Source organism: Colias eurytheme, chromosome 9, assembly GCF_061535395.1.
Source record: "Colias eurytheme isolate Ceu_HAF_F1 chromosome 9, ilColEury1 Martin Lab GWU primary, whole genome shotgun sequence".
Classification (NCBI taxonomy): Eukaryota; Metazoa; Arthropoda; class Insecta; order Lepidoptera; family Pieridae; genus Colias; species Colias eurytheme.
Window position 1 is genome coordinate 9310773 of NC_142988.1, and position 18462 is coordinate 9329234.

At 31.7% G+C, this 18462-nt stretch overlaps 1 protein-coding gene across 1 annotated transcript; it reads left to right on the forward strand.

Moving 5' to 3' along the window:
* The first annotated feature begins 4831 nt into the window (after positions 1 to 4831).
* Positions 4832 to 14755, forward strand: LOC149906030 (adenosine receptor A2a-like). Its single transcript, XM_090105451.1, has 2 exons — positions 4832 to 5224; positions 13863 to 14755. Exons 1-2 carry the CDS (start codon positions 5120 to 5122, stop codon positions 14541 to 14543), a joined length of 786 nt encoding a protein of 261 aa, XP_089961577.1. The 5' UTR covers positions 4832 to 5119; the 3' UTR covers positions 14544 to 14755.
* Positions 14756 to 18462: the final 3707 nt, after the last annotated feature.

Sequence of the window (18462 nt, forward strand, 5' to 3'; positions counted from 1 at the left end):
AACCAAATTGTTTTATGAAATGAATTCTTCCTCAAGAACGACTCTATCTATTTAAAAAAAATGCTAACCATACAGCGTCTGTCGCTGTATTGACTTTATTACATATTTAGTGATTTGTGAGCTCTTTATGATAATATATGGTATACGACTGAAACTATTACCTATACAAACCTTAAGATGAATTATTATGGAGATATTTATTTAAAAGGGATATACAATCCCAATACCCTCGAACTACGACAACTTGCTTTATCCGATGCTTTCAGTGGAACACTCACAATAGGAAAAACTGATCATGTTGTAGTCGGTTAAGAAATAAGTTTTCCGTATAATTTTGTATCTTTAAAATAGGTACATACAACAGGGACCCAGTTACGCTGTATCCAGTACACTAAAAAGGCAAAACTCAAGAAACGAAAGTCAGAGACTATATATTACCTAGATAATAATAATTAATTAGGAACTTTATTGTTCATATCCGTACAAATATAAAAATAAATAATGATTATAAAATAAATATTAGACAATATAGAGATATTATGTAGATTGCGTCTAGAAACATTCTACGTATACAATAATAGTAAGGCTCTTACTAAGTAAATATTCTTGTTTACACTTCAGTTTTCCATGCTTAGAAATATACCTACATAATATGTATATGTACATATATCTATAATCAAAGTGTCTATGTTATAGGCAAACTCCGAAGCTCCGGCGCTCCTAGGTTGGACTGGTCAATCCTCAGGTCAGACTGAATGACTTAGTCAAAGCCCAAACAAATGTAAATTTTCGGCCTTTGACTAAACAATTTTCGTCAAACCTGGGAGAGACTAATTTGGTCAGGCAAACGTCAAAACACAATTTTATTAAATCGGGGTTTGACGAGTCAAACTCCGATATAGGTATGAAGTGTCTTATCTTCGTATATTTGGAAGCATTTTATCATTTAAGCAGCTTTCAAGTCTTAAGAACCGCTTAACTCTGCCAGTTCTGACACCTGATTGGTCAGCTTACGTGATTTTCACTTTTATATTTGAGATGCTTTGAGAGAATGCCGTGTGGCATTAGGCCCGCCTTTTGTACGATGTGCAATAAAGTATAAAATAAATAAATAAATGCTTTGGAATATACGGAGGTTAGTTTGTGATTAAGTATAAAAAAATAACATTTTTAAATTTTGATGTTTATTGTTTTAATAATTTCTTAAGAAATTAAAATGAAAAATTAATCATTTTTCTGACATGGTGAGGCATTATGACATTTAGAATTGCACAATACATTAGACCTTTTACATTTGCATAATTTTGAAGAGCAAGAGGTCCGCGAGAGACATTATGAACCTGTTTAAACATGTTCAGATCAACGTTTGACCGAGAATTGCAGTCGCTTCTAGGATTGACTAGGCCAAAACCGAAACAGAATAATTTACTTTCGACGTTTGACTGAAAAGTTAGGAGCTCCTGGGTTTGACTAAAAATACTTCAGGCAAAGGGCGAAATTGAAATGTATTTCGGGGATTGCCTGATGGCTTTGGCCAAACCTAGGATAAACCAGTCCTTCCGCGAAGAGACTGTGTATCGGACTTTGACTATAACATCTATATAAATATATTTTTTAGAATAGCAGTTTTTATAAAAAGCTTAGGTAGGTAGGTAGGTACTAGGTTGTAGTAAGTAAGTATCTACATTGGTTTTGAAAAAAATATCTGCATTCTGCCCTGTCTACTTTTTGTGATGTGAGATAAATGTCCATGATCTAGGTACCTAAAAAACAATTTTTTGTATCATAGTATAGTTGATTTTTGTTTACGTAAAACTCTTGGTAAGTAAGTATATATGTATAAGAGGTATTATAAATTTATTTTTTAACATACTATATAAACTCGATGTTTTTGTCCTTTGTACCGTTGTCCGTTGACCTTTGCGTGGTAATTATAAGGATTTAACTGTAAAGAAAGAAAATATACACTATTCCATTGTTTTTATTGCTAGAAAAGGTCTTTCGTTTTAAATCTGATATAGTTCAGTGACTCCACAAAATATAATATATGTACAGCAATTTCGTCAATATTTACTAAACAATCGTTGATTATATCACTACATAGTATAAAACAAAGTCGCTTTCTCTGTCCCTATGTCCCTATGTCCCTTTGTACGCTTAAATCTTTGAAACTACGCAACGGATTTTGATGCGGTTTTTTTTAATAGATAGAGTGATTCAAGAGGAAGGTTTATATGTATAATAACATCCATCAAATAGTGAAGAAGTACTGTTATTTTTGAGGTTTCTAATGTGATGTCGTAAAAAACATATTTTCCGCTTACATTGCAAACGCAGGCTGAACCCTAAGAGTTTTATCAAAATAATGTACTAAGTATTATACACATTGAAAAGGTCTACAGAAAAGTCCGCGGTGGTATATATCTATCTCTTATGGATAGCCCACAATAACTTTTTTTTGTAATTTACTTTTTACAACAAATAATGGCTAATTTTCGAAGCGATTTTAACCAATACAGCATTAATCCTTAACCAATTAAATACCTTGAATACATCGTTCATTTAATATAGATCTATATGGCCCTTTACACCGTATGATTTAAGTGAATATTTTCGAAGATATTACAGATTTAAAAATTGCGGGACGTAGCGTTTGCGGCGGTACCGGCCGGCCGCCCGGCTATATATTTTATACCCGTGCGAAGCCGGAGCGGGCCGCTATGTTTTTATATATGTACAACGTTCACAGTTTTTCTGTAGTGTATTTATGTAGTATCAGCATTGCATCCGTGCGAAGCCGGGGCGGGTCGCTAGTTTGTAATATAAAGGCAATAAAAACCAGTTTCTAATGTGGTTAATCAACTACATATAAATCTTAAACATTGGTAATGTATCATTCTTTAAAATACATGTTATAAAAATTATACATTCTTACTGTGAAAAACTTACAAAGCGCAAACATATCGTTTATCGAATTCAAGCATTTCATGTTATGTAATTTAGTAGATAAATTAGTTACGGTTAATGACGTTATTGTTTTATAGTTAAGAAATACACAAATATAGTTTATTTGTTCATAAAACCACAGATCACAGTAATATTAATTGCTAGTAAGGACCAACGGAAATATCAAATAAATATTCGGAAATACGCAACGTGACGTGACGTGACGCTCTTCTGAACGTTTTCCTTTTGTTTGCATGTAGGTACGTGTACCTATCATGCTGGCGCCACAGAATATTTTTTTATATAATTGACGTGTATATAATCCTGTATAAAATTAAATAAAAACCTAATAAATATACACCTTACCGTTGAATCACTCTATCTACAACCGTAATAAAATCAGTTGCGTAGTTTTAAAGATTTAATGAATTGAATTTGTTTTATAGTTTATACTATGAAGTGATTTACTCTTAGTCAGGATACAATATACCTAGTAACAGAGAATGTGTTTATCTTTAAGACTACGAATAGTTCTAAGAATATAATGATTTTCCTGTTACTGTTACTTCGCGTCACGTTGATGAGATAACCCAGTAGGTACTTACCCACTGTATATTACCTTTAAATGTAAGTTTTTATTATTGTACGCACAATGCACATAATGGATCTGAATTTTAATTCATTCAACCCATTTCAATTGAATGTACATAATAATACGTGTACGTACCGACATGATTCATAAAAATTGTCATATAAACACCGTGCAGATGAATAAGCGATCTCTGTCCATGAAAAAACGTAAATAATATTAAAATATTATAGATATAACATATATGCGATTCAATGACGTTGTTGCGTAGGTAAATATTACGCAATTCAATTAGTTGTTACATTACTATTATAAGAATTTTGCTCAATTGGTTTAACGTTTCATATTAAAAATGTTTCATATTAAAAAATGATACGAACAAAATAATTAATACCTTCATATTTTGTCTTCATTTTCCGTCGTAAAACAGGCTCCATTATGAAATTATTTGGCACGATAGAACTGTATAAGAATTAGATTCTGGGTACCTACTATCTGATAAGAAATTTGTAAACAATATATATATTTGCTCATCGATTAGGTATTCTAAAATATTTACCTACTTATCAAAATGTTTACATATCGCGCATTATGAGCTGGAAAACCATCGAACTTATATAAAACTAGTGGTCCGCCCCGGCTTCGCCCGTGGTACATATTTCGCAATAAAAGGTAGCCTATGTCCTTTCTCGGGTATCAAAATATCCCCATACCAAATTTCATGCAAATTGGTTCAGTAGTTTAGGCGTGATTGAGTAACAGACAGACAGACAGAGTTACTTTCGCATTTATAATATTAGTAAGGATAACTTAGGTAAATATGAAATATTAGAGACTCGGTTTAGGTTATACCAACAACATATTTTTTTTATTGGATTGAGATAAGGCATATCTAAGGGGCATATGATACTTGCATGAATCATATTTTGTCTATCCTGAAACAAAAATAACCTTCATACAAAGCTTATCACACATCCTCGGTGTGTTTATTCAGTATATTTAGTGGAATAATTACAACATTCGAGATACTTAGAGAGATAAGCCAACAAAATTTGTTGTTGATACACAAATTAAAAGTTTGTATGGTAGTAACTAAAGTAACTAATTAATTACCAGTAAGACAACTAGAAACAAGACAATAACAAAGACAACTTATTGGGTTAGAATTATTAGCTTTTAATATAAAAAAAAGTTAACAGACTTAAGAGTTACGTTACTACATATTTTGATTTTAGCAACCTGCAACGTAAAGATAGAAGGTAGGAGGGTAGTTAGAGAGGTGGTTGTTCCCCAAACATATCCATGTGTTTGAAGTGAAACTTCTTTCGGCGCGTTGAATGTAAAATTTCAAGGTGTTACGTCATGGAGTAAGGCGACGATTTTGGTACCTATCTTGAATCTCGCCAAAGAAGTTTCACTTCTGACACGTGTGCTTCACACACGCTCTTTTTTTCAGTTAAGTTTTGTTTATTTTCAGCAATAATCTCTGTGTGCTGGGTGGCCGGCGCCGGCGTGGGGTTCCTACCGCTCCTGGGCTGGCATGCAGCCGTCGGGCCCACTCCGAGCTGCTACTTCGTGGAAGTCATGGACTACAACTACCTCCTCTTCCTATACTTCGCGACCATTGTCACGCCCAGCGTTTTGCTTGCCGCATTCTACGCGCATATATACCGCGTTGTTGTTAAACAGGTATGTTTTATATGGAAGAAAAAATAACGGAAGCCGCTTTCTTTTGCTATATCATATTTAATGTTTATTTATCACGATAGAGTATCAGCTGTTATAGTAAAAGAATTTGCCAAATCGGTCCAGATTTTCACCCGTGGCCGTGATGCCGTGACGTGAACAAGGGAAGATCAAGTAAATATTTCTATAGCTTATTATGTGTTATTCTGACACATAATGCCAACTATTATCAAAATCCGGTTTTCGTGTGAAAGAGGAACAAACATGCATACAAACCTCCATCCTCACAAACTTTCTTCTCTATAATATCAGTAAGATAAGATAGGGTTAGACAGATAATAATATATAAATAGGTGCCTGGGCATTGATAATACTATTAGATTGACATTCGAGATTCACGATCATGATAATATATCACCTGCTATGGGCGTTATATTGAACGTAATATTAATATGAATTATATTATTACTACGGCCATTTGGACACAACTCGTTAAATAACAATACCTAGTGGTAATACATAAAACCAAAATAATAATATGTAAAATGTAATTAACTACAGATGTCTTTTATTTTAAACTAGCAGTCCGCCCCGGCTTCGCCCGTGGTACATATTTACGTTTTCTCTACGTAAGAACCATCCTCGTACTTCAAGGAATATAATAAAAAAAGAATTAACGAAATCGGTTCAGCCGTTCTCAAGTTATGCGCTTACCAACACATTTTGGGATTCATTTTTATATTATAAAGATGTAGGTAGTTGAAAACGATATTGCATTGGATGCTCAAAACATTTATTGTAACAAAACGTATAAATGTTCCTTTTCCCTATATATAAAACAAGTCGTTTTACTAGACGTTATTTCTTAATAAGCAGATCGGAACAACATTCTTTCAGAATTTAGATAATAAACAGCGTGATACGCTTATCGGTGTAAATTGTAAAACAAAACATTGTTTGGGAAATCAAGTGCGATATGGCTATTATTTACATTTCTCAGGTATGATTGCTGTTTTGTTTTGTTTCTGAAACACATGTAGACCGGGAGATACTGACACAAAATTTCGAGTCATTTGTAACAAGGATGGCGGTTCTACAGGGGTCTTAGTACGCAATGACAAAAAGAAAAATGATGGTGTGAACGCTGGTACCGGTGGCTTAGTCGCGTGGGCGTTTGTCGAACTCGTCGGAAAAATAGCGAAAGTCAAACGATTTGTAACACAAAAATTTTAGAATTTACCCATAAAAAAGCCCATAAAAAAGTAGTAGGCGGTAGTGTCATGCCATACTTTTCCGGTGTGACTTACAGCCCGCCATACCGACGCGAATGTGTTGATTTAAATAAAACAATCATTCAACCATTTGTACCAGGCTAACTTTTGCACAGGTAACTATCGTCGTGCAGCCATTTACGAAAATCGCCATGCCATACTTTTCGGACGATTCCAAATGGTCGCCATACCGCCGAAAATCTGCAAAAAATTTTTATTTCGCCAAACTTTTTGTACCAGTATTGCATTTGGATTTTTGGAGAGTATTTGATAAAATGTGACCATTATTATATTTGCCATACTTCTAGTAGGGGGAAAAAGTGCTGTCATACTTGAAAACTTAATTTATTATTAATTTATATAAGTTAAGATTTCCAACACATAGATCTTTGAAATTTTGTATTTATATTTGTTGATCCTCAAACTTACAGGAAAAATAAGTGCCATACTGTTACAAATCGTTTGACTTTCGCTATTTTCCGACGAGTTCGACTAACGCCCACGCGACTAAGCCGCCGGTACCAGCGTTCACGAGCTCCGTCACGCTGGAACCCGCTTTAAAAAAAACCTTACTTTTTTTCAGCCTATTTTACCTACAAACGATGCTAATAAATGTAGTATAGGTCAATTTTTTGTAGTCTTATTAGTTACTTAGAAAACATCATTGATATCGTTCGAAGTAAAAAATATAAATAATAGCGTGTTGATTAGTTTTGGAATGGGTTCCAAATTGATTGTAGTTTATTGTAGTGGCAAGAAAATTCTTTATTTGCGTTGTTTTATCTCAAATTATTGCAAGAAGGTCACAATAACAAGATTTTAAAAAATAAATAACACTTGTTCAAAAACTACAAACGATGCCAATAAATGTAGTATAGGTCAATTTTTTGTAGTCTTATTAGTTACTTAGAAAACATCATTGATATCGTTCGAAGTAAAAAATATAAATAATAGCGTGTTGATTAGTTTTGGAATGGGTTCCAAATTGATTGTAGTTTATTGTAGTGGCAAGAAAATTCTTTATTTGCGTTGTTTTATCTCAAATTATTGCAAGAAGGTCACAATAACAAGATTTTAAAAAATAAATAACACTTGTTCAAAAACTACAAACGATGCCAATAAATGTAGTATAGGTCAATTTTTTGTAGTCTTATTAGTTACTTAGAAAACATCATTGATATCGTTCGAAGTAAAAAATATAAATAATAGCGTGTTGATTAGTTTTGGAATGGGTTCCAAATTGATTGTAGTTTATTGTAGTGGCAAGAAAATTCTTTATTTGCGTTGTTTTATCTCAAATTATTGCAAGAAGGTCACAATAACAAGATTTTAAAAAATAAATAACACTTGTTCAAAAACTACAAACGATGCCAATAAATGTAGTATAGGTCAATTTTTTGTAGTCTTATTAGTTACTTAGAAAACATCATTGATATCGTTCGAAGTAAAAAATATAAATAATAGCGTGTTGATTAGTTTTGGAATGGGTTCCAAATTGATTGTAGTTTATTGTAGTGGCAAGAAAGTTCTTTATTTGCGTTGTTTTATCTCAAATTATTGCAAGAAGGTCACAATAACAAGATTTTAAAAAATAAATAACACTTGTTCAAAAACTACAAACAATGTAGTTGATTGTAGCTAAACTCATATGTTTGTAGTGGCTGCTGAACCCCTGTAAGCAATAAAAAACAAAAAATTTAGTGTTCAATAAGTTAATATATTCAAAAAAATTATGAGCCTTGGATTTCGTGTCGTTTGTAGTTTTAGAAAAAAAAATATTCATGCTCATACATACATCTTCGCACACGTGCGTGTTTGTGTATGCGTGTGGGAGTTTCGTAATTTAGTGTACATTAAATTGCACATGATATATGTTAAAAAAAAAGAGTTGGATATCTTTAATGTTCAGTAGTTTGCTGTTCAATGTTACAAAGTCACTTAATAATCCGAAACTGCTGAGACGACAAAAGTAATTAAAATGAAATAATGGATAAATTCCATCCGAAACGAAAAAAAACTCAAAATAGTGCAATATAAAAAATTGGAATTAATATTGTCATTTATCGTTTATTGTAGTACTGGTAAAATAATTTATCCTCTAAAATAACTTCAAGAAAAATCAGATAAAACTAGCCAAATTGTAGTGGTATAATAAAATGACACTGGCATAAAAACTACAAACGATATGAACAATTGTCACAGTACCCAGTATGTCTTGCTTATTACTGATTATAAGTGCGAATGAATAAATCTACTTAGTGTTTGATAGAGTGATACATTTTAAGACGTTAGAAAATAGAAAAGGAAATCGTTCGTAGTTTCACAGTTTGTCTTCCGACAGCATACCTTTATATGTACATATATGGACATTACCGATTAAATATAAGCGTGCGTACACAAGTTTACAGTTACTATAGTGCCTACAGTAAATGTAGCATCGATTATACCTCAAAATATAAATTCAAAATCGTTGGACTTACAAGTATGTGCTGTTTTTCGTATTAAAAAATAATGACAGCCAACTATACACGGACTTTCGTAAGTATTGAAAACTTGAGCTGCAAATGAGTTGAATTTTTAAATATAATTTCTGAAAGTGTAAAAGTTTTTGATAATTGAAAATTGTTAATCAATAATCAGAGAGTAATTGTTAGTATTTTTAACAACAGCTACGATACAGTTGAAGGATCGTATACTAATCAACACGCTATTATTTATATTTTTTACTTCGAACGATATCAATGATGTTTTCTAAGTAACTAATAAGACTACAAAAAATTGACCTATACTACATTTATTGGCATCGTTTGTAGTTTTTGAACAAGTGTTATTTATTTTTTAAAATCTTGTTATTGTGACCTTCTTGCAATAATTTGAGATAAAACAACGCAAATAAAGAATTTTCTTGCCACTACAATAAACTACAATCAATTTGGAACCCATTCCAAAACTAATCAACACGCTATTATTTATATTTTTTACTTCGAACGATATCAATGATGTTTTCTAAGTAACTAATAAGACTACAAAAAATTGACCTATACTACATTTATTGGCATCGTTTGTAGTTTTTGAACAAGTGTTATTTATTTTTTAAAATCTTGTTATTGTGACCTTCTTGCAATAATTTGAGATAAAACAACGCAAATAAAGAATTTTCTTGCCACTACAATAAACTACAATCAATTTGGAACCCATTCCAAAACTAATCAACACGCTATTATTTATATTTTTTACTTCGAACGATATCAATGATGTTTTCTAAGTAGCTAATAAGACTACAAAAAATTGACCTATACTACATTTATTGGCATCGTTTGTAGTTTTTGAACAAGTGTTATTTATTTTTTAAAATCTTGTTATTGTGACCTTCTTGCAATAATTTGAGATAAAACAACGCAAATAAAGAATTTTCTTGCCACTACAATAAACTACAATCAATTTGGAACCCATTCCAAAACTAATCAACACGCTATTATTTATATTTTTTACTTCGAACGATATCAATGATGTTTTCTAAGTATGTAACTAATAAGACTACAAAAAATTGACCTATATTACATTTATTGGCATCATTTGTAGTTTTTGAACAAGTGTTATTTATTTTTTAAAATCTTGTTATTGTGACCTTCTTGCAATAATTTGAGATAAAACAACGCAAACAAAGAATTTTCTTGCCACTACAATAAACTACAATCAATTTGGAACCCATTCCAAAACTAATCAACACGCTATTATTTATATTTTTTACTTCGAACGATATCAATGATGTTTTCTAAGTAACTAATAAGACTACAAAAAATTGACCTATACTACATTTATTGGCATCGTTTGTAGTTTTTGAACAAGTGTTATTTATTTTTTAAAATCTTGTTATTGTGACTTTCTTGCAATAATTTGAGATAAAACAACGCAAATAAAGAATTTTCTTGCCACTACAATAAACTACAATCAATTTGGAACCCATTCCAAAACTAATCAACACGCTATTATTTATATTTTTTACTTCGAACGATATCAATGATGTTTTCTAAGCAACTAATAAGACTACAAAAAATTGACCTATACTACATTTATTGGCATCGTTTGTAGTTTTTGAACAAGTGTTGTTTATTTTTTAAAATCTTGTTATTGTGACCTTCTTGCAATAATTTGAGATAAAACAACGCAAATAAAGAATTTTCTTGCCACTACAATAAACTACAATCAATTTGGAACCCATTCCAAAACTAATCAACACGCTATTATTTATATTTTTTACTTCGAACGATATCAATGATGTTTTCTAAGCAACTAATAAGACTACAAAAAATTGACCTATACTACATTTATTGGCATCGTTTGTAGTTTTTGAACAAGTGTTATTTATTTTTTAAAATCTTGTTATTGTGACCTTCTTGCAATAATTTGAGATAAAACAACGCAAATAAAGAATTTTCTTGCCACTACAATAAACTACAATCAATTTGGAACCCATTCCAAAACTAATCAACACGCTATTATTTATATTTTTTACTTCGAACGATATCAATGATGTTTTCTAAGTATGTAACTAATAAGACTACAAAAAATTGACCTATACTACATTTATTGGCATCATTTGTAGTTTTTGAACAAGTGTTATTTATTTTTTAAAATCTTGTTATTGTGACCTTCTTGCAATAATTTGAGATAAAACAACGCAAACAAAGAATTTTCTTGCCACTACAATAAACTACAATCAATTTGGAACCCATTCCAAAACTAATCAACACGCTATTATTTATATTTTTTACTTCGAACGATATCAATGATGTTTTCTAAGTAACTAATAAGACTACAAAAAATTGACCTATACTACATTTATTGGCATCGTTTGTAGTTTTTGAACAAGTGTTATTTATTTTTTAAAATCTTGTTATTGTGACTTTCTTGCAATAATTTGAGATAAAACAACGCAAATAAAGAATTTTCTTGCCACTACAATAAACTACAATCAATTTGGAACCCATTCCAAAACTAATCAACACGCTATTATTTATATTTTTTACTTCGAACGATATCAATGATGTTTTCTAAGCAACTAATAAGACTACAAAAAATTGACCTATACTACATTTATTGGCATCGTTTGTAGTTTTTGAACAAGTGTTGTTTATTTTTTTAAATCTTGTTATTGTGACCTTCTTGCAATAATTTGAGATAAAACAACGCAAATAAAGAATTTTCTTGCCACTACAATAAACTACAATCAATTTGGAACCCATTCCAAAACTAATCAACACGCTATTATTTATATTTTTTACTTCGAACGATATCAATGATGTTTTCTAAGTAACTAATAAGACTACAAAAAATTGACCTATACTACATTTATTAGCATCGTTTGTAGGTAAAATAGGCTGAAAAAAAGTAAGGTTTTTTTTAAAGCGGGTTCCAGCGTGACGGAGCTGCGTTCACGCCATCGTTTTTCTTTTTGTCATTGCGTACTAAGACCCCTGTAGAACCGCCATCCTGTTACAAATGACTCGAAATTTTGTGTCAGTATCTCCCGGTCTAATGATAAATCATAAAACATTATTTTGATCATTTAATTCGGTATATTTTTTTGATAATTTGAATACTTACTTATGAATTAGGTACCTATAGTTATGTAAAATGTTAAAGTAAGTATGTATGCAAAGTACGCCTACAAAGTTTTTTATTTTTTATTATTGGTAGGTAGGTACTTTATTGTGCTCTCCAAATAAAAATTATAACTCACAGAAGGCGGTCTTATTCTCATGCAGTTTAAAACAAAATAGACATGATATTACGTCTGTCTAAAATGTTTAAAAATACTGACTACGTTCATTTATTGTTAATTTAGTTACACAATGAACAACTGTGTAAATAAGCCTTTAAAACTGTACTAATTAATGTTGGAAGTCTTGAGGAAGTAAAATTATGGATCAATTACCTATCTTCCTCTAGCAATAGCGTTGTACAGTTTCTTTAGACAATAAAGTTTTGTAACCGGCTGTGTCGAAAAAGGTAAAGTTACATAATTAGCCAAATAGTGAAAGCATAACCTTTCAAATTAATATATTTTATCAACTAGTATCAATACTACCTAAAATAAATATTACCTTACGACAAGGCGTATTTTCATTAGGTAAATGAGAATATTACAATGCATACAAATGTATGAAATGTAATAAAACTGAAATAGTAATACAAAATTAGACTTAGTTTTTATCTATTTCTTATCCTTCATCGATTTACACTGGACAGAGTTGAATGTAGATAATTAATTGGTGTCAATCGAGATACTGCGTGTTTTCAAGATAAATAAACAGGTCGTCTTCGCACGCCATCTAAATAAAAAATTCAGAACTTAAAAATATAAAGATTGATAAAGAACAATGTACTACATGTATCTCAATATTATGGAAGTATGTAAATAAGGAGAAAATAGAAATCACATATTTGTGTGTAATTACAAATTTCTGTAATTATTATTAAGTATAGGAATGATATTGATTCATATTTTGAAAATTTGGCATGTCGATTTTTAAGTAGAAAGCTGTATATTTACGCATGCTTTCACCTACCAGTTACCACGATGTCAACGACCGAAGTCAAACGAATTGCGTTGATTTTACATGACAATGTTATCTAATATGTACTTAGGTACTTATGTTTTTTTTATATTTATTCATGTAACAATGGTTATCTTGTACCTATATTATTGCTTACGAATTTTTGTCATACTTAAGTAATAAATTCGGACGATATTATCAAATTTTTACATCAAGTTTAAATAGGTATAATACATGTACATCCTATAAGTAGGTATAATATTCTCATAATAATTAGTCCTCCGAAATGGCTCGACCGATTCTCATGAAATTTTGTGTGCATAGGTTGATAGGTACTGCATAATATTGGGTAGGCCTGCGAATCGGACAACATCTATTTTTCATGCCCCTAAGGACAGAACAACGTTTGTTGGGTCAGCTAGTATTTTTATTAATTTAGATACTTTATAAATAAAAATATTCATAAAACACATACATTAATAGACCTACAAATCCAGTATCCAAATAAATTTCTAACGAAATCTACAGTATGTATGTATAGCTTACAATGATAGCATAACTTTTTTATGTAAATAGGTTATAGACATGCTAAACATAGTCTATGGTTATTGTCTATATGCGGTTATTGTCTCGTAACAAGGTCATAATATTTGAACAAAATTTCGACCATTGTCGAGTGTGATGTTCATTGTAGTCACACCGAAATCTCCTCGATGGTAGAAGTTCCTACAATTGCCTAATCAAGATAATTGACTCTCCTTCAACGTTTTGCATTTAAATAATATAATAGAGTTTATATTATTTTTTCAGATGAGTGCAGTGGTGACCGTAGAAGGTGGACAGGGTCGTGCTGGAACTATGCTGCGAGTGCTCGGAGCGGCCCAGAAACGTGAAGTAAAAGCTACACAAAACCTGGCGATCATCGTCTTTTTCTTCATTATCTGTTGGATACCTTTGTACACTATCAATGCCATAAAAGCGTTTATGCCGGAGCTAGACATACCGAACCCTCTCACATACTTCTGCATAATTTTCTCCCATTTAAACTCGGCAATTAATCCACTTTTGTATGCATATCATTTAAAAGACTTTAGAGCAGCTTTGAAAGGATTAATTTGTAGTGTCATTGGAAGAGGTGTGCCCATACCAGCTGCGTACAGACCCCCGGCACCAGTTTATAGACCAGCGTTGGAAAGATGCAACGCGTTGAGAGAGAGACCTCGAGTTTATGTTAATTCTCCAGTGTGGCTTCGACAAAAGGAAGCGGAAAGAGTTGCGTTGGAGGAAAACACGAACGCGGTTACAACACGGTCCGTGAATGCTGATTTGGAACCATTTTTAATTAAAGGTTCGGGCAGCCGTACGCCGGAGGGACGTGAAAATCACCTCGGACCATACCTCATAGAATCGAATCAAGAATGTCAGAGCCCGTGCCGAAAAGTCGAGAACTTTATAAGAAGGGTCCGTAGTGTTAGCTCGGAACGGAGTTGACAAGAAACAAGCCGGGAACCGGCCTATCGAGTCACGCAATGAAGCTTTAATTTATTTTAGTGGAATTTTGTAAATAGGCAGACGTTATTTATATTTATTGAATAGTAGATGTATTTTTATTTTACATTTTGAATGATGTTATTGATATTATTGTGATTGTTGTTGTGCATCTTACATGGAACGTCAATTGCTTGGAGTATAAATGTGAGATAAACGGATAAAATTTGTTTGATTTCTATTGTTTAGATATAGTTAATTAAATTTTACCTTAAAAATTGACAAATAATACAAGTATAAATTATTATTAGATATATTAATATGTAAGCACGTGAATAGATCATATTGAAAAAATTACTTGTGTATAAGTTATTTCAATGCCACATTTTTCAATGAATCTGTATTGTGAGCCTTATTTTACAAACTCATATTCAATAATACCAAAAGATTTTATTTATTTTAAAACAAGTTGCATCAGTACAATGAAAATGACCTTACCATAAAATATGTATGTACCATAGACAAAATATATAACCTATGTACTTACTTAGTTCTAGAATATCACGTGACCGATCCACTGTAGGACAGTTACTTAAAATCAATTCATATACACAAGTAGTGATTAATCCAGTTTGATTTTGATTTAAAATTAATTGACCTTCAAAGAAAATAATTTATACTTGAGAAGGTTTAAAAATAAAAACTAGATATGGTCACATGGATCATATTATATTTTATAAAACCTTAATCTGGACTTCTACCGCCATCTAGTATAACATTAAGTAAAGCATGACAGTCAATGCCATCTATGAGAATGTATAATGATAAAAACTTCTACCTTCTATCGGAAGATGGCGCCACTTTTCAATCGTGAATCTAAGCTTACAATGAAAAATTAAATTTTATAGTTTATAAACTGCTTATAAATAGATAAGAATAAGATTCAAGGAAATAGAAAAAAAGCCCGTATCAATTTTAGTTAAATTATACTTACACGTTACCAAAAGCATAATAAATAATAATGATGACCATGGGCTTAGCCACGCCACGGTCGCGGTGGTAGGGCGCTTGCCCCCCTTGTCTTTGAACGTACCTAACCAAATCTAAAAACTGAATTATCTAAATACTAACTACTAAATTTAATATCCGTAAGAAAACTCACACTCGATTCTCGAAAGTCGACAGTTGACACAGAAAATGCGACCTAAACGTTAGCACAGAATAATAACTAGTAGCTAGCTAACATTAGTATTATTTCTAAACTAGATTTCCGCCCGCGGCTTCGCTCGCGTTTTCAAAGGAAAACCCGCATAGTTCCCGTTCCCGTGGGATTTCCGGGATAAAACCTATCCTATGTGTTATTCTGATGTATAAGCTATATTGTGGTAAAGTTTCATTCAAATCCATTCAGTAGTTTTTACGTGAAAGAGTAACAAACATCCATACATCCATACATCCATACATCCATACATCCATACATCCATACGTCCATACATCCATACATCCATGCTTACAAACTTTCGCCTTTATAATATTAGTAGGATTGATTGATTAACAAATTGTCATACGCCCAGAGACCAAAACGGCTGAAATAGGGACATATTTTTGGCTGTATTTCGTGGTGTGGTAGGTGAACAATAAGGTGTTTTGAATAATTCGAATAACGAACGAACACACGAAAAAAGCAAATAGCTGAGGCTTCTATGTTACATGAACTGTACTTGATCTGTAAGAAACAGGAGTGTAGTACAACTACCCCACTAAGTGAAAATGAAAATGAAAATCGAATCTGATTTGTTTTACTTTACAGTTTACACGTTAAACAAAAGTGAAAAGAAAAAAAGGTTGCAAATTAAAATAATACAGAATAAAGTGATCTTAAAAAATAAATACATAGATGCACTTTTATTGATTTATCCAATATTTTAAGGGCCGATTTTTCAATGTTTGGATAAAACTTATTCGTCGAATAATATATAAAACTACCATTTTAAAAACGTATTCTAATTGGCCGTATTTGACAGTTTACGTGACATTTTAATATTATCGTGTAATACTTTATTGGCTTATTTATTCATTAGCTTAGTTATGTGCTATTAATTTAATAATTACAATGCTATATCCAAAATAAACTTTAGTTAGTTATCACTTATATCATTTCTGAGAATTACGATGTTAACATAGTAAAAATTAATGAGTAAATTAATTAAGTAGATTTTTTTAAATATCTATACTTAATATTATAAAGCTGAAGAGTTTGTTTGAACGCGCTAATCTCAGGAACTACTAATCCGATTTGAAAAAATTCTTTCGGTGTTAGATAGCCTATTTATCGAAAAAGGCTATAGGCTATATATCATCACGCTAAGACCAACGGGAGCGGAGCAATGCGGGTGAAACTGCGGGGCACAGCTAGAAACATAATAAAGAGACTAGACCTGGGCTACGATGTTTTTATTGTAATTTTTCTTTCTACTTACGGAATAGTGACTCAGAATATTATTTCTTGCAATTACTTTAGATTCAGATAATAATTTTTCAGTAATGATTTTGTTTTTCTTATTTATCAAGATCTACAAATCCCTATCTAAGTTAACTGAAGAGTTCTAGTGAGGAAACTTTTCACGTTGCCAACTGACCAACTGTAACATCGCGTTCCTAAATTTTCTTTCTCAATTTGGAACCCTAAAATTGTGTATAATTATCGACTATATTTTTAATATAATGTTCGCTGTAAATAACAGTATTTGCTATCAGGGTGTCACGTTTATAATGATACATCATGGGCGGTTAATTGATGGTGAAGAGTGACACTTGTGCTTTTAATTATATATTTTTTGCGACTTTTTGTTAAATATATATACCGGAATTAATTTAGAAAGTTTGTTTGTTTGGTAATAAAGTTGAATGATGTTGCATATTATTGTGACCACAGAGGAAAGTTATGAGATCGTAGGATATTTCTATCTACTATATTTTATAATATCAAGTTTGATATTATCATTTTTTATAATGTAATATAGACTTAAAATCCAAGCTTAAATGAACACGTCATATAACCTACTAGCTTCCGCCCACGACTTTGTACGTGCATCCCCGTTTTTCCCCGTTCCCGCAAGAATTTCGGGAAATCCTTTCTTAGCGGATGCCTACGTCCTAACATCTACCTGCATGGCAAATTTCAGCCCGATACGTCCAGTGGTTTGGGCTGTGCGTTGATAGATCACTATATCAGTCACCTTTGAGTTTTATATATATATATAGATTTTATCTACGACAATGTTTAAGGAAAAAAATATGAATATATACACCATTGTTTTTATTGAAATTAGAGGTGAACCTATTTTTGACATAATACATACTTAAGTTCAAAATATAATAGAGATGTACCAGAAAATATTTTCTTTAAGTACTAAAGACGCAATTTTTTTTAAATCTAAACTCTGCATATCTTATGCATTTTTAACGCAATCATGAGTTAGTTATGTCCTTAATAATTAATCATAAGTGACTTATAGAAGTTAGACAATTTTATAAACCTAACCAACTTCGTAACTTGATTTCAGATATGGCAAACTTTTCAAATAACCTATCACTTGCGATGTTTTTCCAACAGTCTTCAAGTAAGGAGCCTCTTTTGCGTATTCTTTATATCCCCTAGGGCTTAGAACACAATATTAGTTTCTTATGGATCTACCAGTGTTGTAAATATGGTAATTGGGCTGGCCACGTCGTCTGACCCATATGCTTTATGATATGCTACATAAAAAAAATAATAATATCACGTCCAAATAACCGAATCCAAACGCGATAATATGTTTCATTTACATATTATTCGCATTCGGCGTCTACATTTATTTGTTCCCACCTACAATGCCATTATTTTTATAGTGTCGAAGTGCATCAGTACCTCACGTCTAAA